General features: G+C 39.8%; 1 protein-coding gene across 1 annotated transcript in view; it reads left to right on the plus strand.

The window, feature by feature from the left end:
• Nucleotides 1–27,174, plus strand: part of SH3D19 (SH3 domain containing 19) — a 179,849-nt gene that overhangs the window by 85,626 nt on the left and 67,049 nt on the right. The window contains exon 3 of the mRNA XM_081090939.1: nucleotides 19,735–19,775. Within this exon, the coding sequence (XP_080947065.1) occupies nucleotides 19,735–19,775 (41 nt within the window). The remainder of the gene's footprint in view (nucleotides 1–19,734; nucleotides 19,776–27,174) is intronic.

Raw genomic sequence — 27,174 nt, forward strand, 5'->3', positions numbered from 1 at the left:
CAGAAATCCATAGAGCAGATCGCTAGGAAGGGCAGGCTGGAACTTCCGAACATGGACTGAAGCTGCCATCCACCAGCAGGAGTTTTTTCTTCATCAAAGAAGCCTCAGCTTTGCTCTTAAGTCCTTTCAGTTGATTGAATGAGGCCTGCTCAGATTATCAAGGATTATCTCCCATACTGATTATGAACTTTAACCACATAAATTTGTGTTTAATTGGATGACTAGAGACTGTAGCCTAGCCAAGTTGACATAAAATTGATCATCACAGTTGCTTTGGACTTCAGTTAGGCAGACTAAACCCACTTGGGACTGAATTTTCAAGCTCGGGGCTCTTCAAGTGTCTATAACCAAGTTCTTTCTGACAGATATTTGATATCTGTTAGTTTTGTCATGAGTAACTGTACCGTTGCATTATTCATAATCCTAAAGGGTTCTCTCTGTTGGAACCTGGTCATGGCAGGATTCCATGCAGGAACATAAACTGGTGGTATCTGCTCCTACCATATTTGTGTTACCCTTCCATGCTTGTATGAGCACACTGCTACACAGGTCTGCTTTGTGTGGACTGGTAAAGTCTGGCATTGTCCGAACTGTTGAGGGTCCCATAGGTTTCTGACATAGTGACATGATACTAGCTTTGGCTACTTATAGAAAAGATACAGATTCGGTCCTATCTTTTTAATAGCCCTGGTTTTTCATAGCCAAGATTCTACATATCAAATGAACTTCCTTTTGGGAAGTTAATTGTAGTCCTTTGAGCATAAGAAACCCTAACCTCCTCGCAATCTGAATACAGGAGGCTGTCTTCTTTGTTCCCTCACTCAAAGTAGGAAAGACTGGCCACTCAGAAGTAAAATAGCGAGTGGAAAAAGCACAATAAACATTGTTAGGATACTTCCTTATGGTCTTGGGTTTCAAAGCTTTTAGCAGTAGCTCTGGACACAATGCCTACAGTAGATCCTCTTGTGGCTTCTAGGCCTACATTTCAATGACTGGTTTGTTTGAAGTCCTACTAAACCTTACCTCATGCAGGAGTGGTGGCTGCAGTGCAAGCAGTCCCTGCCTGCTTCTCAGAACTGCCTCCCAGACTCAGGGAACCAGGTTTTCACACAGCCTTACCACATTTGACCATAGGTGGTAGACTTCTGACCCAGATGCTTTGATAATCAAGTTCTTTCTCTTGAAAGTTTAAACTAAAGATAGAGCTGAGAGACATGGTTTCCAGAGCTTGAAAACTGTTTCAATTTGGGTTTGGTGGGACATGTATACTGATGAACACAGGACAGATACACTGATGAACAAGCAGAGCTAGTCCAACTTTAGCAGAAGATGGAAGAGGGAAGCAGAGAGAGTGTGGCCTCAGAGAATGTGAGGAAGAATAAGAGCTTGTACAAGAAGCCCCCTTGTTTCCCAGGGCTGCTTGAAGTTCATCTGCACTTGCTGTTTGTGGAAATACCCTTAAATGCTCATAAGTAAAACCTCATTTTAAAATTTTAGTTTAAAGGAGTTTCAGATGCTTTTACCCTCACAAGATAATATGATGCCATTAGAAGAAATAACCATAAATATATTATAACTTAGAAATGAAAATTACACATTTAACATACTTATATTGGCTTTAGGACTAACCCAAACTATTGCCTTGTTTCAGGATTTATTTCCATGAATTTATTTCTAGGTTAGGGTACAATGAATATATTGAAAAAAAACAGAGCAGAATAGTACCTTAAAGTATTTATGTACAAACCAAATCCCTGCCATATAATATAGTGTGTGAAGGAAGAAATGTATTGTTTGTCTTATGAACACTGACATCAGATCTATGCCTTACTGAGTAATAGAAGCCTTCATTGTTTTGTCTTTTTCCACCAACAAAAACAACACACACCTCTTTTAATGTGGGATCTCCTAAAACAACACAAAATACAGCCAGACCCATGAATTTCCAAACATTTGTTTGCATATATCCCTTGACATGTTATATGTTATAAATAAATCCAGAAGTGATGAAAGTCGTCAGTCATTTTCTAATACTCTTCAGAACACCTCCCCCTACCTCTACCATTGCCTTTGAGTTAAATCTTCCAAGCCATGGGATATTCAGTGGAAGAAGACAAGTTCTCGGGGTTCCTTGGTAATTAATTCACAATTGTCACTTATATAAGTGTTTTTTTGTGTTTTCCTCTCAACATTCAGGTGAACTTTTTGTGAGGCAGGAAAGCACAGTAACTAAGAACACTGTCTAAGTTCAAATCCTGACTTCATCATTTACAAGCTATGAGACCTTAGATCTATCTCATCTGTAAAATGGGGATAATGATAGTACCTCTTCTAAAGGTGGATGTGTGGATTCAGTGAGTCAAAAGACATGAGGCATTAGAGCAGTGCTCAGTTACGCTACCTGTTACTTTTGGAGTGGGTTCGTTATCAAGTCCAACTCTCTTTACTTCAGTTGGGTTAAGTAATTGATTTTTATTAAGTGGAATTTAAATCGGGATCTTGGAGTTTTTTAAGTTTCTTATTTTAAAACATTTAGAGGAGTAGGTAGAGATCATCCAAACATTCCCAATACTCTTATATTATACATGGGGAAACTGACATTAAGTTATACGATTATGCCCACAGAGCAAGTAGTGGCAGGGCTGAAACTGAACCTCAACCCCCCTCATACAGTTCACTCTCTGTGTTTGAAAACTATCAGAATGATCCTTGGTCCTGAGCCCTCTATGCCCTGTGTCTCCAAGAATTCATTTATACTAGTAGACTTAATGCAAGCAGATGCTTTATGCACAAGGGTAGGTCACCTCTGCTGTCTTTGGCCCTTTACTTGCCAAAAGAAGCAACTTAATCTGGGTATTTAAATAAAGTAGTACCCTTGACTTTTTTAAAAATAGTGCTTACTTGCCCTAGTTGGTTTGGCTCATTGCATAGAGCATAGGCCCACGGACTTAAGGGTACCAGGTTCGATTCCAGTCAAGGGCATGTACCTCGGTGGTGGGCTCAATCCCCGGCCCTGGTCGGGCAGATGCAGGAGGCAACTAATTGATGTGGCTCTCTCACATTGATGTTTCTCTCTCTGTCTCTCCCGCTCCTTTCCACTCTCTCTAAAGTCAATGGAAAAATACCCTCAGGTGAGGATTAACAAAAAATAATAAAATAAAATAGTGCTTACTGAGAATGTATCCTTCAAATCTCCCATAGATTTGTTCGGCTTAGGTCTGAGACAAAACCGCAACTTGCATTTATGATACGCCTGTTGTTGGAAGGATCACGACTTAAATAAAATCTCTATGAAACATTGATAAGTACATGTTTTATATCAAACAGATATATTGGAGTTCCTGTACAATGATATATTTGAAAGTGGGATTCACTTATATTCCACAAATAGTTATTGTGTGTGATAAGCACTTTGCTAGGCATTGTGCTAAACTTAGGGAGTTGAAACCCTAAAAAATTAAATTACAGAAATTTTGCCCTACCCTGATTCACTTTAAACTCTATTAAGGTTAGCAGTCATCCTGTCTTCTTTTACTAGTTAGCATTTTTATCCTTTTACTAGTACTTCTCTTCTTTTTATTTATTTATTTATTTTACTTTATTTTTACTTTATTTTATTTTTTGCATGTATTTTTTTTAAGTTATATTTGTGGTTGAAAGTATTTCAGATGTCTCTCCTCTCCCCCCCTCAATTGACCCCCTCCTCCCTGCTCTTGCACCCTCCCCAGGCCTTTACTGCACTATCGTTTGTGTCCATGGGTTATGCACATATGCATATAAGTTCTTTGGTTAATCTTTTCCTGCTCTCCCCCACCCCCTTTCCCTCTGAGATTTGTTGGTCTGTTGCATGCTTCTATGTCTCTGGATCTATTTTGTTCATCAGTTTATTTTGTTCTTTAGATTCCACCCTAACTTCTCTTCTTTATAAAACAGCACCCCAAATAGTCTGTCTTCATGTGGTAGGCCCTGAGAATGGGCCTGCTTGACCTCACTCCTCAGTTTAAATATGACTTCACCTTGAGAAAAAATAGGTGGGTTTTGACAGTTTTTATTGCTCTGGGGACTAATGCTATCATTCAGTGTTTACAGTTAAATGTTACACTTCTGCTCGTAGAGGATCTTTTCTAGCACCTTCTGTAACATCTTACAAATAAAACATGGAGAAGTAGAGTTTGCGTATCAGTTTTAAAAACACACATACATAATTGTGACAAATGTTTCATTAATGTATCATGCAAACAATAGGGGGAACTGGGGTATATGGAAACTCTTTACAGAAAGTTGTACTTTGAAAACAAACTCTTTTTTCTCTGATAAGCTGCGTCTTTATTTAGTGGGTTGGTGGGATCCAGGTCAGCACTAGCACAGTAACAAGAACTGGAAGTTCAGGATAGGGTCAGGGACAGGGATCTGGTCCAGCCCTGTCCTTGCAGAAGCTCCCCTCCCCTTCCTAAAGAGAAGAAGCGTGGGAGAGAAGGCCCCACAGAGGTGGGAAGGATTTGTCATAAGACCTATCATCTAGTCTGTCTTGGGCTGATGCTGACATGGGTGTTTTTTGAAGATGAGATCCCACTGAGAGAGACAGTGAGGGACAGGGGTACCATGGGCTACAGTGAGCTGGGAGGATCCAGACTGGTCAGCAGGGCTTAGAGTTTGCACAAGCAAATGCTCTCACTGTTCTACAAGTTATCTGCCTTTGTCACTTCATGCTACTAAGAAAAAAATCAACACCAACCCCCACCTTAATTATTAAGTCTTACTAAGGCTAACCTAAAACCCATGGGAGTTACATGCAGAGAGGAAATCCAAGGCCAGGGTTTTCAAACTGTTTCCACAGAGCACTTTGGTCCCTGCAGAGGCAAAGGTTGAGCCTGTCACTGGGGCTGGGGTCGGTGTAGAGGGAGGGGAGGGCCCAGAGGGACCCGCTGTGTAAGAGGCCATGTGTGCCGTGCAGGCTCCAGTTGCTGGGAGATTGCTCTTGTATTCTGAGACATGTACTTCACCTGTCTCCATGTGGCTTCTCTATATCTTTAGTTGTACGACTTCTGTTCAGCTGGATTTCAGGCAGTTCTCAATGATGATTATTCTGTAGTTTAGTTATAATTTTGATGTGGTTGTGGGAGGATATGAGGATGCATTTACCTACACTGCCGACCATGACTAAAAGCCAGCATTTCCACTGTTTCAGAGGGTCAGGAATCTGGGAGCAGCTTAGTTAGGTGGTTCCAGCTAAGTGTCTCTCATGAAGTCATAGTCCAAAACAAACATTTCTACTGAGATGTTAGCATTAAAAGCGAATACAAGTGCAGTCATGTGCTACATGATGGTATTTTGTTCAACAATAGACCGCATATATGATGACAATCCCATAATATTATAAGGGAGCTGAAAATTTTCTATCACCTACTGATGTCCTAGCCGTTGTAATGTTGTTACAATGTGTTTGTGTTTTAGCTAGGTGCTACACAAAAGTCAAAAAGTTAAATTAAAAGTTTTTAAAGTTAAAAGTTACAATAAGCTAAAGTTAACTAATTATTGAAGAAAAATATTTTTATAAATTTAGTGTAGCCTTAGAGTACAGTGTTTATAAAGTCTACAGCAGTGTACAGTAATGTTCTAGACCTTCACATTCACTCACCACCCACTCACCGACTCACCCAGAGCAACTCCTAGTCCTGCAAGCTCCATTTACGGTGCCCTATGCAGGTGGACCATTTTTATGTTTTATACCGTATTTTTATTGCGTCTTTTCTATGTTTAGATACACAAATACTATTGTGTTACAGTTACCTATAGTATTCAGTATAGTAACTTGCTGTACAGCTTGTAGCCTAGGAACAATAGGCCCTACCATATGGCGTAGGTGTGTAGTAGGCTATACCATCTAGGTTTGTGTGAGTGCACTCTGATGTTCACATGACAAAATCATCTAATAACGTCATGGTTAAGAAATGCATGACTGTACAGTCTTTATGTTAAAATTGTAAAAGGCTGTCTAAAGTTTGAAACATTTTTATATCACAGGAACAAAAATGAACTAAAGGCTGATTTTTAATTACTTTGGCACAATTGTATCTAGAGCACAAATCAACTTGTATTATAGTTTATAATTATACTAGAGGCCCAGTGCATGAAAATTCATGCACTGGAGGGGGGGCCCTCAGCCTGGCCTGCCCCCTCTCATAGTCCGGGACCCCTCAGGGGTGGGAGGTGACCCAGCGATCAGGGAAAGGCGATGCCTCATCACACCTCTGCTGCTGCCACTGCTGACAGTGCAAGCCTCGGCCGGCCCTGGTTGCCTCCGCCTTGGGCTGGCCCTGGGGGGCTGAGGGGACTGGGTGCTGCCATCTTGTGACAGTCAATCAGCATATTCCCTCCTTATTGGCTGTGGGCACTGCAACCTTTGGCAGTCAATTAGCATATTCCCTCCTTATTGGCTGTGGGTGCCGCCATCTTTGCAACAGCGTGAGGGTCAATTAGCATATTCCCTCTTTATTGGATAGGATTTATGAGTCTGGCTCCTCACCCAAAAGCAGTTGTTCATCTTTGTATCTCCATGTTTGGTATGTAACAGATGATCAGTGGTTAATGTTTCCTAATTTAAGAGGAGACACTTTCAAGTGAGCTAGAAACAACTAGAAATCTGAGTACTGCAAGAAATGTATTTCTTTTTGAGGCTATTTGCAAAAGTAAATAAATAGGGTGGAGAAAAGCTTTCTGATTTGTATTTTGTGTTGGTTTCCTTGTCATACTGACATTATCTCAGGCAGAAAAATCATCCAATAGCCCTGCTACCCCACTATGGGGACTGTTCAACATCAGATGACTTTCTAGGGAAACTGTTTCTGCTGTTGCTGATCATCCTGTCATGGGAATTCCACCCAGTCCTTCCTAGACCCTTGGTGTCGGGGTTGTCCAGATGCAGGTGGCTTGTGGAGATGAGGTGGAATCAGGAGTACAGCTTGCAAGCATGTCTTTGATTCTAACCCCACCAACAACAGTTACAGTTCTCTTTGCTCTCCATCTTCTTCTTGTTCTCTTTTTCTTGAAATTCCAGGAAGACTCGCAAATATCCTCTCAGGGGTTCACCTCAGCATGCAACAGCTATATATCTCTCTCTTAGAAAAAGTGTGTCCTCAGTTTTAGAGTCAGAGTATTTGTCTGGAAGCAACATATGTAACTTTATCACACCAGCCTTGGGTGTTTGGAAAGGCTTTCACCTCTTTGACACTCCACCAAACCAGGAATGATATTTGCTACCTAGGTAGGCAGACCTATATGTAGAGGGAATTACTAGATAATGTATCTTCTTTTTTTGACAGTAAGGCTGTTAAGAAAAAACAAGTCTATCTACCTGCCTATCTCTACCTACCTACCTGTTCATTCATCTATCCATTCACACATTGATTTCAATTGATAGCTATTTATTATGAATTCTTGAAGGGTCATGGCCCAAGAAACAATTAGTATATGTTATGGACATTTGTAAGGTGACATAACCACTGGTTAAAGGTGTGAGCAGGATGATCTTAAGTGCCACTTGAGGTTTGAATTAGGACTGGACTGCCCTGCCAATCCTGTTCTAAAAATGCAAACACTGGACTAGCTGGGAATTTACAGAGTGACTTTGGCTGCTGCAAGAAGGTAAATATTACTATTCATATCCGCAATCTTGCCAATGAGAATCTATTTCATTATTTTTTAAAATTTGGTTATACTTTAATCTCTCTTTCAGTTGTATTTAACTTGAGTTGACATCCATGATTAGTTCTATATTTGTGTTGTTTTTTTTTCATGTCAGACGGGTAATGTGCCAAAGTCATAGTAAGGTTTGTGGGAGGCACATCTCACACAAAAGTGTGAACACCCGATCATAATGCTTATGAACTACAAAAGAATCTGTGATATTTCTTTTCAGATTCTAGATATCCTTAGGTGGTTCCACATTTTCTAATCTGTATTACAATTGCCAGCTTAAAAATCAACCAAAAAACCCAAAACTAAAAGCTTGCCTATTTACTTTTCTTCTTCTTCACTTAACCATAAGTTCTTTTACTGTAGGGGCTCATCTTTTTACTCTTGTCTCAGTCCCTAGGAGAATCCCCGGAACATAGAAGACACTAAGGAAATAATAGTTACATTAATGATTTTTTAATTCTAAGTGTTTCTGTTCATTTAATTTGATTATTAACTTCTTATTTTATTTATGTTTAAGCAGTACAGGTTTGTTAAATATATAGCTCATTGTTGTTGTTTTTGCTTTTTTTGTAAGCAGTTTTGAAATCATATGCATGCTGCTGTGCATACTATAATTCTGGATGGTTTTTACCCCTGTAATGGCTTGTAAGATTTGACCTCAGTCTATTTCCAGAGAGTGATTGGTTATCTCATGGTTTGAATGTAATTTTGATTATTCAAAGTTCATGAATTTAACATGAACCAAATACTTTTCTTTTTTCTTTTATTTTTTGCCATAGCGAATATTTTTAAAAATAACTTAAAAGTATAAAATGAGTGATGTTAATCCTAGTGGGTTTGGCTCAGTGGATAGAGCGTGGCCTGGGGACTGAAGGGTCCCAGGTTTGATTCCAGTCAAGGGCACATGCCCTAGTTGTATGCTTGATCCCCCGTAGGGGGTGTGCAGGAGGCAGCCAATCAGTGATTCTGTCTCATCATTGATGTCTCTATCTCTCTCTCCCTCTCCCTTCCTCTCTAAAATCAATAAAAATATTTTAAAAATAAAACAAAATGAATAATGTTTATTATATAAAATTTGGAAAATAGAGAGACATAGGTAAGTAACAAATCATAATTCTGCACCTCTTAAAGCCAACTATTGTTAACATTTTGGGCACAGGCAGTGATGTGCTGATAAATGTTTAACAACCAGCTCCCTTAGTGCAATTCCAATATAAATGTTGGTTGATATTTTTATTAATATTAATGAGTAAGATGAAAGTGAAAACAACCAAAACATGTCAGAATTCCCACTCTTTTTGTCAATGATGGATAATAGTTTTCAAATACTGGAAGAATGTTTCCTCAAATTTGTGTGCTATTCATAACATAACAGCTAAGGTGAATCTGCATTATTAACGTTTTCTCTGCCACTTTTTTAATCAAGAAAATGATAAATTAGGCTCTGGTTTGCCAGTATTTGTGCTATAAATATACCTACTATGGCCAATTTCAAGCTACCGACAGGACACCACTGATGGTGAATGGGGAAGAGATTGACAGTAATACATCCTTATGTTGTATTTCCACTGTAAAGACATGAGAGGCATAAATAGTCTCAAGAGCCTGGATAATAGTAAGTTAAATAGTGGTAAAATGATTAGGAAATAATTAGTTTTAAGTATTTATTGCCTTTGTTTTTGTGTGATTTATTTAAATATAAGTTTATATAATCTGTATAAGTTTATGTAATTTTTAAATAATGGCAATATTTAATAACTGGCCTGCAGAATTTCTGAGAATTTGTTAGCTCTCTTGAGCCAGTGTGAGTGGACTCATGCACATCACTGAATACATAGATATGTTCTCACTTTTCTTGTATAAAAATAAAACATAAATATGTTTACTTGTATATTTGGGTGTTTATTTTTTAGACTAAGGTTTTAAAAACAAGGTTGGGATCATACTGAATATTCCGTTTGCGTACCTGTTTGTCTACCTCATAGAAGTAAATTCTGATATCAGTTGGTCATGCTCTGTTGCTTTGCCAGATTATACTTCAGGCCATTTCACAGCAGGTAGAGCTGGTCACATGGGAGATTAGGTGAGAATGGGTGTATAAATGCCTCTTCAGTGTAGAGGGAAGAGGAGAGATTGAATGGGAACAGGGGCAGCATAAATCTCCTGTGTAGCAGGCGGGTTATTTTAAAGTATGGTGGGCTTCATCATTCCTCAGGCAGTGTCCTCACCTTGAGAGTCTTTGGAAACCTTGCTCCTCTCGTCCACAATATAGTGCTCCATTCAATGTTCACCTGGACCCCGTATCTTCCATTTTCTTCCCCATTCTCTTTGGCATCTTCTTCCTTTCTTATTTTCTGCTTCTTTTCCATGTTTTTAGGAGGCAAATTTAAATTTACTCTCTATAAATCTTTCTAAATATCTTGAAAAAATAAAATGACTTGTTAGGGGGCAGTGGTACTCAGTGTCCACAGATTTAATGAACATTCATACACTTAAATGAAGGTATCCTGAAATGCATAATATGTGTTCTAAAACTTGTTTTTCTTTGGGCTCCTCAATCTAGAAATGTCATAGATTGGGTAATTTCATATAAGTATTGGTGGTCATCATTTTAAATGACTTTAAAGTCCTTTAACTACCAGATATGTTCTTGGTATCCAATGTAAAAGTTTTCTAGTGCCTTTGCAAAAAGTAGATATTATCTGGTGGACATGCTGCTTATGCTATTTATGTATGCAGCAATTGGAGAAGTTCTTAAATACTTGGAGTAAAAGTGTTCATGGTGATGGAAGAGGACTTGACTTTGGGTGGTGGGCACACAGTGCAATATACAGATCCTGTAACATAGAAACTCACACCTAAAACCGATATGAGCCTATTAACCAATGTCACCCTAATAAATTTAATTTTAAAAAAGTTTTCATGCTCTCCAGTGGTCGGCAAACTCATTTGTCAACAGAGCCAAATTATCAACAGTACTTCTTCAAAATGGACTCGCCCAGACCGAAAACCGACTTCTGCGCATGGGCCACGAAGTTTCAGTTGCACTGTACGTGTGCGCCTGCACGTGGTATTTTGTGGAAGAGCCACACTCGAGGGGCCAAAGAGCCGCATGTGGCTCGCGAGCCGCAGTTTGCCAACCAGGGCCCTAGCCAATTTTGCTCAGTGGATAGAGCGTCAGCCTACAGACCGAAGGGTTCCGGGTTTGATTCCAGTCAAGAACTCATATCTCAGAGGGGATAAGGACACATTTGTAATACCTTAATCAATTAAAAAAAAATAAATAAATAAAAATAAAAATGTATACTTTAAAAAAAAAGAAAAAGAGCTCATACCTCAGTTGGGTTGCAGGCTGCTGCCCAGCCGGGGCCCTGGCCAGGGCTCGTGCAGGAGGCAACCAATCAATGTGTTTCTCTCGCATCAGTATTTCTCTATCTTTCCCTCTCTCTTCCACTCTCTAAAAATCAATGGAAAAATATCCTCGGGTGAGGATTTTTAAAAAAAGTTTTTATGCCTACCCATTGTTGAAGTTTCTTTTCCAATTTCCAGAGAAGAACAAACAAATCCATGTGTTGTTAGAAGGAACTCAGCTGTTTCTGTGTTCCATTTTACATTCTGGGTCAAAGTCCTTGGCTTTATGACAGGAACTCTTTAAGAACTGCATGGTTTTGAAGGACTTGGTTAAATGACTTTTTAAAAATGGGGTTTAGTTTTTATTAATAAAGACCTTATATATAATTTACATTAATTAGATTTTGCAGTTTTGTTTGTTTATTTCTTCATTGTTACTCCCACTCGAATCCCCCATAGATTGAGCCTATTTTATTCTGGCTTAGACATCAGTGAGATTTGGTGAAAAGATAGAAATGTAATGCTGTAAGAAGTTCTAAAAGGGTAAAAAAGGAAAGGCTTAGCCAACTTTAAACCTTTGATCAAGTGATTACAACGCTAAGAAATGTGTGGCTATGGTATTGACCTTTAAAAGATTTTTTAAAAACTATTGGTGTAGGAAAATCTTAGTTTCTCATAACAACTTAATAATTTAGTCATTTTCAATAACATTTAAACCAAAATATCTGCCTCAGTATTTCAAATAAAAAATGGAGCTAATTAATATTTGAGAAGTTAAACTTTTTTTATATTTTAAACTCAGGGTTTCAAACTGACCTAATTTATTTCTAACTGTTGGAAATGTCAATTAATACTAATCAGTTACAGATGCTTAAAATATGTATTTGTTCTTGCAATGAAATACAACAAACTATCACCCCTCACCAGTTTTATTTTAATCCCACAAAGAACAGAAAAACACGCAAGCATGTTTCTCACCTTTTTTCTTCCCCTGCTGCCTTCTACTAAACCCACTGATTTTTCGTTGGTTTTTATTAGTAGTAAGGTTTTATTTTTTACAAGAGGATATTATACTGGTTAAGTGAGATGAATTTTGTCTCATTTGAAAACTGCCACATGCTCAGGTTAAGGCTTCTTCTCTAACCACTTTGTTTATAATATATTTTGTTGGTACCTACCTCCAAATATCAGCTGCTTCTGAAATTTTTGAATTTGGGTTCTGGTCTTGATTGCCACATCATCAGGAGATACCAGGCACCTATGCTATGTGATTCTCTTTTCTAAGTTTTAATACTAAGTGATTCAAAGTGAGTTAGGAACGATGTCAAAACAAAGACCAAAAATATTGGTCTGTGTTAATTATATCTCCGTTAAATAATTAATCCCCTCATTTTACTCTTATAGACTTATTAGGTTGTGTATGGAATCTAATTCCTCCTTTTCCTCCTTTCATTCTTCCTACCCACTCCTCCCATATCTTTAATATGACTTAAAACTCAAATAATAGATACTGCCAGTTACTTATCTATAAAGAAATAGAATTGATGTTAGGTTATTTTTAAAGGTAGGTTTGTTTATGCAGTAACAAAATAAAAAGAGGACTAAAAGGTATAGCCAGAAATGTTAGAATTAAGAGCTATTCACCATAACTTGGACATCAGAAAAGTATTACCAGGTAGGTCTCTGAGTTTACAGCAACAAGTATAAGACGTGGTATCATTACCACTCTCGACATCCCACGATCTTCTGTCCTTTTGTGTAATAGAACCAAGAGAAAAATATATTATGTGATCTGATAAAAAGATATTGGAATACTTGAAAATGTTTAGTAAAAATCGAACTAACATCATAAAGCAGATTTTTTTTCCAAGTAGGCGATAAACTACTGTGTTATTAGAGCTCTTTTCTCCCTGAATATTTTTTTCACCCTTGGACAGAGCAGAGGGCTTTTACTTGGTTTTTGCTGCTTATTATATAGGCGTTAGGACTCTGTATATCGACTGTGATGAAGGAAATATTTGCCTTTAAATTTTCCTTCTGCAATATGACCAAGTGACTCTTTGGATTTCCAGCAAGTTTTCTGTGTCCTAATTTTTCTTGCTAGGTGATGTCCCCTGATAGACAGTTTCATGTGTGTTGCAGGAATTTTCCCTGAACCAGGTTTTCCCTGAACGTGCATAAGGAAGTGACCAAAGGGATCTGTCAACCTTTTTTGGTAGGTGCTCTGCTGCATATAGTTTTTGAAATGACGGGTTTAGAGAAAGGTCTATGAGGCCTATTCCTTTTTTAAGTTTTTTAAGAACATCTTTTTACACCCTTTAAAAGTCATTGTTAAATAGGTGTAATGGATGAGTCAGTTGTTTTTAGGAGACTTGTTCTTTACCTATGATCTAAAATATTTTATGGTACATAATCTGAACATGATGAGAGGGCTTTAAAAATTGGCTTAATTTTTTTTAATTTGCCATATTATCAGTATTATATTACTAGAGGCCCAGTGCATGAAATTCATGCCCTTGGCGGAGGCAGCCCTCAGTCCAACCTATGCCCTCTCGTAGTCCGGAAGCCCTCGGGGGATGTCCATCAGTCAGAAATCCTTAGCACTGCCACAGAGGTGCCGTGGTGGGAGCCCACTGCCGCTGCACTGACCACCAGGGGACAACTTCTGCATTGAGCATCTGCCCCCTGGTGGTTAGTGCGCATCACAGCGACCAGTTCCACCGTTTGGTTGATTTGCATATTAGCCTTTTATTATATAGGATAGTTTAATGTAGTTTAATAGCAAACTTACAGGAACAGCACAGAAGACAGACAACATTAAAACCAAGTACTTGCATGTAGGACATCTGAGTTAGAAAAGTACAGTGAATGGATGGAGTCTACTGTATGATAAAAATGCTACAAACACCATTTAGTTGCCATCGATAAGAAAGTTACTTGTTTTGAACTCTGTATCTGGCAGATAGCTTATCTTTTTCTGGAGCTTTGTTCTCTGTTCTTTCATTTGGGACATGTTTCTTTGTCTCCTCATTTTGGCTGCCTCCCTGTGTTTGTATGTGTTAGATAGAGCTGCTATGTCTCTGGGGCTTGGTAGAATGGCCTTGTAGTAGGTGTCCTCTAGGGTCCAGTGGCACAGCCTCCCCATTCACTCGCACTGGGCACTCCAGGTGCATTCTCCTGTTGTAGTTGAGCTTTGATTGCATTTGGCACATCAATGGGTGGTATTTACCTCCAGGCTAATTGGCTCGGAGGACTGGCCATGACCACTGTGAAGGATCTGCTATGCAGGGCAGACCCCAGGAGCAGAACTCACTTCGGTGGGGTTCAGGTACCCAATAAGTACACCCTTGGAGTGTTGCTCATGGAGGTGGTTGGGTGGTACTTCTGCATGATCTGAAGTTGTCCACCAGGTACACTGGCTCTGGGACCTCCTCGATGTGGCTTCTCCTTTACATCCTTGGTTGTAGAGCTTCTGTTAGCTAAATTTTGGGCAGTTCTGAATAATGGTTGTTCTGTAGTTCGGTTATGGTTGTGGGAGGTTTTGAGCACCAGAGTACCGGGTTTACCCATACAGCCGCCTTGACCGGAAGCCTGCCTTCTGCCTTTTAAGGACTGCTGCTGCTGTTATGAGGTGTCCTTGTTCTCGGTGGGATAGAAAACTAATGCTGAGGTGTGAGGGTCAAAGACCCTTCCAAAAGGGAAATGAAGGGTGAGGGGAAATGGCTTTCAGAACCTGAGGAGAAGAACCAAAAGCTGGGATCAAAAGAGAATTGTCTCTGGTCTCATTGCCTAATGATTTATCTTTTTCCAAGATTTGGGGGGCTCTCTATCTGTTTAGAATCCCATTTTAGCCTTTCACCCTACCCTCTTTTGATAAGCCTTTCTCAGGCTGTGCTGTAGGACCATTCTCTAACTACCTTTGCACATAACTTTAGTTATTAAGAAGGTATTTTCAAGAATGAAAACTGCATTTTTAAAGTGTCTTTACCAAATGAAATTAATTTCTAATGATGAGTTTTCAACAATGAGGATGATGATAAGTTTATTATTATGTGTGCCCAACACACAATCCATTTTACCATGAAAAAAAATGAGGCTTAGAGTGTAGGTATCAGGGTAATCACTTCATAAGTTATGTAAATGTCTAATCACGGGACTGTACACCTGAAACTAACATAATATTGTATGTCAACTTCAATTTGAAAAATATATATATTTTGTTTGTTTGTTTGTTTATTTGTGTGGGGTTTTTTTTGTTGTTAATCTTCACCCAAGGATATTTTTCCATTGATCTTTTTTTTAGAGAGAGTGGAAGAGAGAAACATCAATGTGAGAGAGAAGCATTGATGTGAGAGAGACACATCAATTGGTTGCCTCCTGCACACACCCCTACCAGGGCCTGGGGAGGAGCCTGCAACTAAGGTACGTGTCCTTGAATGGAATCGAACCTGGGTCCCTTTCGTCCACAGGCCAATGCTCAGCCACTGAGCCAAACCGGCTAGGGCAAAATATATATATATACATCTATATATCTATATATCTATATGTCTATATATCTATATATCTATATCTATATATTTTAAGAACCAAAGGCAAAAGATTTGGATTAACTCTGCCAATGGCCAGGACATAGGCTTATAAATTTAGATGGAGTGAAGATGCAGTCTTGCAGTCCTTTGTTTTATCATGAAGGGACTTAGGCTCAGGTTCCATCTGAACAGCAGAAACCAGAGGATAGCAATCTCAAAGAAAACAAAATTATTTTTTTAATCCTCACCCAAGGATATGTTTTTATTGTTTTTAGAGAGATAGGAAGGGGAGAGGGGGAAGGAGGGAGAGAGAGAGAGAGAGAGAGAGAGAGAGAGAGAGAGAGAGAGAGAGAAACATTGATATGAGAGAAAAACTGTGTGGTTGCCTCCTGTATGCACCCTGATGGGATCAAACCCACAACCTTTTGGTGCATGGGATGATGTTCCAACTAGGTAAGCTACCCCACCAGGGCAAAGGAAAAAGAAAATCTTTAAAAAACATGCTGTATTTTTCTGTGTATAAGACTATTATTTTCTAAAATCATTAGACTGAAAATTGAGGGGCATCTTATACATGGAAGTCAAGGAGGGAGTCCCACGGATGCATAGCTGCCCATACCTTGTCAAAGAGGCTTCCTCCAATCACGAGCCTTATTGTTACTGATGTCAGCTGATGCCTTAATTGGAGGTGGAGGTGGAGAGTGTGCAGATGCAACAGGGACTGGAGTGTTCTGAGCCCATAACCATGTCAAAAAATAAAAAGATAAATACTGGTAAGCGATTGTCTTATTCTGCAAAATTCAAACTGAATGTAATCAGCTATTCAAAAGAGCATGGAAATAGAGCTGCAGAGACAATTTGGACCTCCTCCCACTGAGTGTATAATCAGACAGTAGAGAAAACAGGAAGAACAACTCCTTAAGGTGCCAAAAATGAAGAAGGCCTTAAGAGGGAAACCAGCAAAATGTTTAAAATATTGATTTCTTAATTTGGGGTTGGAAAAGTGTGGGGGGCGTCTTATATATAGAAAAATACAGTGAACTCTTAGGCCTACTATCTGCATGATATCAGACCCCTAAGGGGGAATCTGCCAAGGTTTATAAGTATTGTCAGATGTTTTGTGTTGCCCCTAAAGATTATGAACAAATGATAATTGTGTCTCACATTTATTGAACACACACTTTGTTCCAGGCACTGTGTAAAATGCCTTAATGGACTCTCCCTCTTACTCTTTATAACAACCTCATGCTTTTACACATGAGGAAACAAGATGCCTTAGAGAAATAAGTAATTTGCACAAAGTCACACTAGCCATCAAGTGGAGCACCAGAAGGGAATATGGATAGTTGGATTCCAGAACTAGCTCTCTGAACCAGCAGGCTCTGCTGTCCCTCCTTTGATCAGTGGTCATGGGGCCATGTCTACCTCCAGGGTGGCCCTCCTTGGAGGTTTTCAGCTAAGACATGAGCCTGAGTTTATGCTGAGGGAGGACTCCCATGAGGTTTTCTCAGACAATAGAGTGGTAACTTCACCTCTAGTTCTTGCTCTGCAGAACATCTTTAAACCTCAGTTTTTGCATTTGAGATACAGAAATGGTATGCACTGCACAGCCAGCATCTCCCAAAACTACTTCTCATGGAAATGTGCTTGACCACAGGCCTTCTTTTTCATTTGTTCCTCTCAGAAAACCCATTAACCTCTAAAGGAGAACTTTAAACTTTTAGAGCAGGGATCCTCAAACTACGGCCCGCGGGCCAAATGCAAATACAAATATTGTATTTGTTCCCATTTTGTTTTTTTACTTCAAAATAAGATATGTGCAGTGTGCATAGGAATTTGTTCATAGATTTTTTTTAAACTATAGTCCGGCCCTCCAACGGTCTGAGGGACAGTGAACTGGCCCCCTGTTTAAAAAGTTTGAGGACCCCTGTTTTAGAGTTTGGGAAATGCCATTTTAGACATAAAATATTGGTTGGTTGGGTGGTCAGTTGGTTCATTGGTTGGTTTATAGATCTAGTCTAAATATGACACTGCAAATCTTGAGGACTGTAGAACTTGGACTGAACTCAGTCAAAATTCTATTTGGGGCCAAGATTCCCTCCCCACCCCCAACTTTTTATTGAAGTATAACATACAGAAAATTGCACAAAGTGTGCAGCTCAATTGATTATCACATCTACTCAACACCTCAGAAGACCTGTCTCCCCCTGTGTTAGTTTCTTAGGGCTGCTGTAACAAAGTGCCACAAACTGAGTGACTTAAAATAACAGAAATTTATTGTCTCTCAGTTCTGGAACCTGGAAGTCTGAAATCAAGATGTTGGCAGGGCTATGATTCCTCTGAAATCCATAGTTGAATCCTTCCTCACCTCTTCCTACCTTCTGGTGATTTGTCAGCACTCTGGCACTCCTTGGCTTACAGCTGTGTCACTCAAGACTGCCTTTGTTGTCACACAGCACTTTCCCTTTGTGTCTCTGTCTTCACATGACCTTCTTATAAGGACACCAGTTATGTTAGATTAGGGGCCCACCTACTCCAGTATAACCTCATCTTAACTCATTACATTTGTAATGACCCCATTTCCAAATAAGTTCACATTCTGAGGTACTGGGAGTTAAGACTTCAACATATATTTGGGGGGAGGGGCAATTTGACCCAAATACGCCCCCCCCCCCCATGTTTTACTTCAGTCAATACACCTTTCTTCTTTACAAAGGCAACAAAGGTATTTTTAAGTAATAATAATATCACACCAAATAAGTGTTAATGAGCAAGGAGAGTATGATGTAGATATTCAATAACATCCCTATGTCTTGCCTGTGCACAGATGGTACTGTGGCTTTTTTTCCCCTTGCTTCTAAATACTGATTTTGATTCTTTTAATTACTGTGCCTAAGTCAATAGACACAATATTAACATACAAATTCACTCCAGTTTTATACCAAGAAGTTTTTCCTAAAGCCTTCAGTCGACCTATTTGGGTTTTAGTGCTATTACCTCTTACATATTACCTTATACTGTTTTTTTTTTTTTTCAAGTAATTGTTTACAGAAAGCTTTCAAGACATTTTTTAAAAATCAGTATTACTGAAAACACGTTTTATATTATTGTCCTAGCTTTGTGGTATTATAGAACTTTTCTTTTTTTCTTGTGTGGCAGAATAGTATATTTTTAAAGTATCTCTTCCATAAAATGGACTGGTATATTATTGTGTCTTCCTATTGTAGTTATCTAAGATACAGCAAGCGTATTTATACAGGTTACACAAGTGGAAATTTTAAAAGAGTATAAATTCAAAAATAAGTATAAATTTTAAAAGACTATTCTGAAAAAACTGAAGAATTTCATAAATAAGAACTTTTTTTTCTAAATCATAGCATTAAACTTTCATGTTTGCATATTTTTCTAAATGATTCAAAAACAGTTAGTCTACCTGGTATGAATACAGATAAACAACCTGGAAAACTAATAGCATAACCTTTGCAGTTCTAGAAGGTTTTGACAAATGAGTAAACAGAAGCTTGGAAGAGGTCTGTGACCTGCCCAAGGTTGCACAGTCAGAGGCAGTCATGACTAACCAGCTACTGAACAAAAATCAAAGCAGACTTTTATTTTTAGGTGGTGATGTTTTAATTCTAATCTTAGGGTGAAATACTATTGGTGCTTAGGTCAAATTGACTTTAAATAATCTGTTTTGACCTGAGAAGATAAGAATTCCAAGGTCAAACACAAGGAGATGGAGGGCAGGGTTAAAAAAAAATTTTGAGCACCAGGTAATTGCCACCTAACTTCAAGAAGTTCACTGGAAAAAATAAATAAAGTAAAATAAAATAAAATAAAATAAAATAAAATAAAATAAAGAAGTTCACTGGAAGAGACAGTATGTAGGTAGCTATAAAAGCAACTTCAAGGCAAAATTTTATTTATACTGCAGATGTACTTCATCAGCCTCCTCGCCTCCCATAAAACATTTTAAATATCAAAGGCAATTTTTAAATGTTTTTTAATTTGTGTTTTGTAAAAAGAATAAACCAGTAATTAATGTATCAAACTTGCTACTTGGCGCCATATTGAGTCCAGAAATGGCCTGGCACGATCAATGATTCTTCTTCAAAAGGATTAATGAATGTGTAATAAGTTTTCTTTCTTTTTCTAGCCAAGGACCCTTGTCATCCATTCGAGCGGTAATCAAGAGATGTAAGTTTGTTTTTTCCTGCTCTACATTTTCCTCTCTAATAATTTTAAATGATGGTTTAGATTTCTAGCAAGTGATTGTGTTTGATTAATCTTACAAAGAATCCAACAAGAAGAGCTTCTCCTAAGGCAGTGATGGCGAACCTATGACACGCGTGTCAGAGGTGACACGCGAACTCATTTTTTTGGTTGACTTTTCTTTGTTAAATGGCATTTAAATATATAAAATAAACATCAAAAATATAAGACTTTGTTTTACTATGGTTGAAAATATCAAAAAATTTCTATATGTGACATGGCACCAGAGTTAACTTAGGGTTTTTCAAAATGCTAACACGCCGAGCTCAAAAGGTTTGCCATCACTGTCCTAAGGAGTAATAAGCCATTTCAGACCTGCAGCTAGTTTTTCAACTTTCTTTTCAACTTTTATTCATTGATAAGCCAGTTCCTCAGAACATTTTTCCCTTATAGAACTAAGCTGAACTCCTAGGGCACTTGAAACTAAAGAGAAAATAAACAAATGGGACTTCATCAAAATAAAAAGCTTCTGCACAGCAAAAGAAACCATCAACAAAACAACAAGAAAACCCACTGTGTGGGAAAACATATTTGCCAATGTCATATCTGATAAGGGCCTAATCTCCAAAATTTATAGGGAACTCATACAACTCAACAAAAGGAAGATAAACAATCCAATCAAAAAGTGGGCAAAGGACCTAAATAGACACCTTTCAAAAGAGGACATTCAGAAAGCCAAGAGACATATGAAAACATGCTCAAAGTCACTAATCATCCGAGAGATGCAAATCAAAACAACAATGAGGTATCATCTCACACCTGTCAGACTGGCTATCATCAACAAATCAACAAACGACAAGTGCTGGAGAGGATGTGGAGAAAAAGGATCACTTGTGCACTGCTGGTGGGAATGCAGACTGGTGCAGCCACTATGGAAGACAGTATGGAGTTTCCTTAAAAAACTGAAAATGGAACTCCCATTTGACCCTGTGATCCCACTTCTAGGAATATATCCCAAGAAACCAGAAACACCAATCAGAAAGGATATATGCACCCCTATGTTCATAGCAGCACAATTCACCATAGCTAAGATCTGGAAACAGCCTAAGTGCCCATCAGTAGATGAATGGATTAGAAAACTGTGGTACATCTACACGATGGAATACTATGCTGCTGTAAAAAGGAAGGAACTCTTACCATTTGCAACGTCATGGATGGAACTGGAGAGCATTATGCTAAGTGAAATAAGCCAGTCAATGAAGGAAAAATACCACATGATCTCACTCATTCATGGATAATAGAGACCATTATAAACTTTTGAACAATAATAGATACAGAGGCAGAGCAGCCTCAAACAGATTGTCAAACTGCAGCAGGAAGGCCGGGGAGGGTTGGGGGGCAGGAGGTAGGGGGGTAAGAGATCAACTAAGGGACTTGTATGCATGCATATAAGCATAACCAATGGACATGAGACACTGGGGGATAGGGGAGGCTAGGGGACTGTCTAGGGCGGGGTGATAAAATGGACACATATGTAATACCCGTTGTAATACTTTAAGCAATAAAAAAAAAAAAACAAAAAAAAAAAACAAAAAAAAAAAAGAACTAAGCTGTTAAAAATAATCTGGATTATCTACCTAGTTTCTATGATCTAATATAAATTTTATGTAACCATTTTCTAAAGGTAGAGACATCTGATGGATTTGAAAAATACCAAACAAGCCCTGTCCTTTTTTATTTGCTTTCACAGTATTTTTATTTATCTGTAAAAATGCCTATGGAGATTGGCTCATACTTCCACATACAGGTAGAAGTGACTTAATGGAATTTCTCCAGAATGGTAGAGTCATACTTACTAACTTTACCTCTTGGTTAAAGCGTTGAAACATGCTCTTGGTATGTAGGATTTTAACATTATTTTTTAAGATAGATTTTTATTGATTTCAGAGAAGAAGGGAGAAGGAAAGAGAGATAGAAATATGAATGATGAAAGAGAATCATTGATCGGCTGCCTCCTGCACACCCCACACTGGGGATCCAGCCCACAACCCGGACATGTGCCCTAACCGGGAATTGAACCTGACCTCCTGGTTCATAGGTTGACGCTCAACCACTGAGCCAAGCCAGCCAGGCTTAACATTCTTTTTAATAAAGGCTGAGCAAAGATCCCTTTTCCAAATAGAACATGGCTTACTCATTATAAAAAGAGATAAGACAAGGATTTTAGATGTTCTTCACATTATTTGAGCTGAGATCAGCACTCTAAGGAAAATGTATACTATTTTTAGAAACATCATTTGTAGTATTCAGTATGAATTTAGGATATCCACAGGTTGTGAAGACTATGCATTTGAACTCATTGCAGTGAATAGTTTGTAAGGTGGCAATACAGAAAGAAATTCCACAGTTCTCCATGTTGCTCCACATTTCATTTTTATTGTTGGTGGTGAATTATAAAAACGTGGGGCTGCCACAGTTTATGTTGAAGGGAGTTCAAATATGAAAATAAAAAATTCATGACAGCTTTACATGCCTTAGAGCCCTTGGGGAGAGAATGGGTAGAGAAAAGGGGAGAAAGATCATTTAAATAGGTCTGGAATTTAGGCAAGAATTTCTTCCTGCAGGGGGTGGGGGTGGGAGTGGCTGAGGAGAGGTCAATGGTGGGGAAAGGAGACTTACGTAATACTTTAAACAAAAAAAAATTTAAATAAAAAAAATTTCTTCCTGGAGATACAATTTTGGGGTAATCAAGGTTATAGGCAAAATCCTGGCAATAGCTAACCATTTAGAGAGAACGTGTAAAGGATGCAGCAGATGACAGAGGACAGAATCTTAGGAAGCATGATATTTGGGACTAAGCTGTGCTTTAAAGGTGCTGTAGGGCAAAGATGCATGACCCAAAAACCCAGTCCTGCTGAGGAGAGGCCTCCTTTCACTGAGTCCTGTCCTCTGGCTCCTGCCTTTGTCCTCTGGCTTTTTACTTTTCTCTCTCTTGGGTTTCAGGACTTCTTTGTTGGGGATTGTAATCTGTACCTGACTTCCCATTGATCCTTCAGGATGGATCTTGCTTACCCTGAGGCTGTGTGCCATGCAGGGCTTGAGGAGAAGGTACTTAATAAAGAATGGGCAAAATGAGGCTGAAAAAGAGTGGTCAGGGTAATAGAAAAACTAGGAGAGCCTAGCCAGTTTGGCTCAGTGGATAGAGTGTTGGCCCACGGACTGAAGGTTTCGTTTCTGGTCAAAGGCACATACTTTGGTTCCAGGCTCAATCCCTGGCCTGGTCGCGTGCTGGAGGCATCCAATCAATGTCAGATGTGTCTGTCTAACATTAATGTTTCTCTCTCTGTGTCTCTTCCCCTCTTTTTCACTCTCTCTAAAAATCAATGGTAAAATATCCTAAGATGAAGATTAACAAAAAAAGAAAGGAAAGGAGGAAGGGAGGGAGGGGGACTAGGAGAAGGCTGTGTATTAGATAGAGGTCAAAGGAAGTGAGGTTCAAAAAGAATGAGTGGACCACAAATATCAATGCTGCAGGAAGGTCAGGCACAAGGTGGCTGAGAATAGGTCATTATATGTGGCACTCAGGAGGTCAGTGGTGACCTTTGAGAGAGCAGTTTAAATAGATGATTGAAGTTGGAAGCCACACTTTGATTTGAACAATGAATGGAATATGTAGAAGCTGGGACAGCTGGGGTAGGCTAGTCTTCTATGAAATATGGTGGTAAATAGGAGAAGAAAGGGTTGTAGCTTGAGAAGGCATGAAGGTCAAGCAGAGAGGAGATTTGAACATGTTCACAGACTATTTAGGAAGAGGAAGTTGGAGGCCTCTGTAGGCAGCAGGGAAGGAATCCGGGGAGAGATCAAACTGCAGCCAGAGTGAAGAGAAAATTGGTGAAGCAACCCCGGCAGAAAGGAAGGAGGAAGTGAAACAATGGGAAAACTCTTGCTTTGAAGAACCTTTTTAAAAAAATTAACACATTTGTCTTTAATTCTTATGTGTTAGTTAGTATATGCTAAAGAAATATTTGTTGGTTGTATGTATTGCTGATCTACACTAATAAAAGACAAACATGCAAATTGACTGTACCTTTGCTATGCCTTAAGCCACGCCCACTAACCAATCAGAGTGACTATATGCAAATTAACCCAACCAAGATAGCGACCAGCAGCCACAGAGCTGGAGCAAGCAGGAGGCTTGGGTTGCCCCTGGCGATAGAGGAAGCCAAGCTTCCCTCCCACCCTCCCTGGCCAGCTCTGAGCTCCTCTCAAGGCTACAAAGTTTCAATTATAGAAGGTAAATAAATCCCAGAATAAAAAAAGAAAGAAAGAAAGGAGACGCTGGGAGCTTCCATCACCGGGGGGGCTTGGCCAGCCTGAAAATGGCCCTCAGCCCCTCACCCAGACTGGCCAGGCACCCCAGTGGGGACACCCCCCACCCTAAAGGTGGTGTGGCCAGCTTGAAAACAGCCATCAGTCCCTCACCCAGGCTGGCCAAACCTTTAGGGGGTGAGGGTTCCCACTGCGGGGGGTGCTTAACCAGCCTGCATACAGCCATCAGCCCCTCACCCAGACTGGCAAGGCCACCCCAGTGGGGACCCCCACCCTGAAGGGGGTGTGACCAGCTGAAAACAGCCATCAGCTCCTCACCCAGGCTGGCCAGGCACCCCAGTGGGGTCCCCCACCCTGAAGGGGGTGTGACCAGCTGCAAACAGCCATCAGCCCCTCACCCAGGCTGGCCAGGCACCCAAGCGGGACCCCCACCCTGATCCAGGACACCCTTCAGGGCAAACCACCCGACCCCCACCCATGCACCAGGCCTCTATCCTATATAATAAAAGGGTAATATGCAAACTGACCCTAACAGCAGAATGACTGGGAATGACTGGTCACTATGACACACACTGACCACCAGGGGGAAGACGGTCAATGCAGGAGCTTCACCCTGGAGATCAGTGCACTCTCACAGGGGGAGCTCTGCTCAGCCACAAGCCAGGCTGACGGCTGCCAGTACAGCGGTGGTGGTGGGAGCCTCTCCCACCTCCTCAGCAGCGCTAAGGATGTCCGACTGTAGCTTAGGCCTGCTCCCCGCTGGCAAGTGGACATCCCCCGAGGGCTGCCGAGCTGCCAGAGGAATGTCTGACTGCCAGCTTGGGCCTGATCCCCCAGGGAACGGGCCTCAGCCAGCAGGTGGACATCCTCCAAGGGGTCTCAGACTGCAAGAGGGCATAGGCCGGGCTGAGGGACCACCCCCAGAATGCACAAATTTTTGTGTACTGGGCCTCTAGTGTTAAATAAAAAGACAAACAGATTCTCACATGATGCCATGTAAATACAGAATGAAGAATAATTATGGCACCCTTTTGCCCATTCTATAAGAAAAAATTGTAAGAAATTTTTTATTTACTCAATCCATTGAAATGTTTGCTTTATTATCCCAAACATAATCATCTAACCCTGCCAAGGAGAAAAACTATCACATTTTTAAGGCAATGTTCCTTAGCTGGTTGTATTTTAAATTCTTTCATGATGAGTATGGTTTCAATCAAGCCCTTAGGTCTTTCTTTTTTCATTTGTTTTTATGACTCCTAAATATTTTGGGTAAAGATCATAAAATATTCTAACTGGATATATCTAGGATTTCATGCTTTCCCTTTCATTAACTTTTTAAAAGAAAAATTATTCTCTGAAATTCAGAAATAGCTAATATTCATTGCCTACTGTAAGTCAGGAACTGTTCTTATACATTATAAAATAATGATCTACATTCTAGGTGTTAACCTCATTTTATACATGGTAGGGACACTGAGAGGTTAAATGGCTCCATAAGGTAGAGCTTAGATGTGAACCTAGATTTCCTGAGACTCTGAGGCCATGAGCTTTTCCATTGCATGGATGTTCTTGTTACCATGTCATAGGCATCTAGTTCATACCCTGTCTCAAGCAAATGTAGTTAGTTATATTTTATTATTGTGATTTTCATTGGTAAGGATTATAGCAAGGAAGCTTATAATATAACTAGAGGCCCAGTGCATGGGTCCATGCTCATTGAAAGGAAATTAATTAGAAGGTGGCCCATGGGGCGGGACTGGGAGAGATGAGCTAGACATGCCCTGGAGCCAACCTCCCATGGTCCTTCCCTGGCTGGATGTACCTGGAGTGGCGCCAGGGCTCGAAGGATGTCTGCTGAGTGAACGGGGTCCTTCCAGCAGATGGGGTCCCTCTGCCTGGTTTGTGGGGATCGGGCTGAAACCAGCAGTCCCACATCTCCCGAGCGGTCCCAGAGTGTGAGAGGGCACTCTGCAAAGTTTCTGTTGCTTGGCAGCTCCTGTGTTGAGCATCTGCCCCCTGGTGGTCATTGTGCATCATAGCTACTGGTCGGATGGTCGCTTAGGCTTTTATATATATAGATGATCCTTCTGTGTGTTTATTTCTTCTGACCATCATTTTATCGATATTTTTGAATTATTGAGAATCAGGAGAAGCATCCAGCTCTCCTGGCTCCACAAGGAGTTAAACAGCTTCAGGGAACAAACTGCCCCCAGCCCTTCCTGTAATGGGCTGTAGGCCCTGGGATAATCCATTTAACCTCTGCGTGTCTCAGTCTCCTCATCTGTAAGGTTGGAGTAGGATGATCACTGAGGGTCCTTTCATGCTTATGATCCTGATGGAGCATAGGCAGAGTCTTTATTAGTACTAATATTGCAAATCCAGGTCTCAGTATTTTATGAACAGCTGAATATTAACTTGTTTTGTACTTAGAATTTAACTATATGAGTTAGAAAAGTTTCAAAATGATACAACAGCTTTAATTGAACATATTGCCTTTATACTGTGGTTTAATCCAAACTGTACAAGAGACTAGCAGCAGTTTGTGGCAGGGGTTAAGAGCCCTGTCTGTATGGGCTTTGGTGGCAAATTCAGTTTTCTGGCAACAACTACATCAAATCTGTTTCATCTGGGAAAGTGAGAATGGATTAAGTAGGTGGTTAAGAAATTTGCCGGAAGAGTGTGAAATACTACACGAAAACCTGCCGTGAACATCTAAAGTGTTTCTAGCTGCTAAGCTTGTTCAATATTTACAAAAAGAGCCAGTCATTCTATGGGGATCAAGAGAGAAAAGAAATTTCACAAATGAGTGAATGTGAAAAAAATCGGAGCAGGAAAGGAGAAGGCAGTGCTTCTGAAAGGATGCAGAGATCTGTGAGTTATGTTTGGGAGACCTTCTCGCCCTCATTTCTACTTCCAGAGTGGGAATGCCACTCTGCTAACGGGGAGGGGGCGGGGGGGGGGGGGCTCTTACTAATGGCCTGTGGTGTGCAAGGGCTGAATCAAGTAACAAGCAACTGATTTAAAATGATGTAAATTGAATACTGAATTTCCTTTT

The sequence above is a fragment of the Myotis nattereri genome (assembly GCF_964212035.1).
Source record: "Myotis nattereri genome assembly, chromosome: 5".
Taxonomy (NCBI): Eukaryota; Metazoa; Chordata; class Mammalia; order Chiroptera; family Vespertilionidae; genus Myotis; species Myotis nattereri.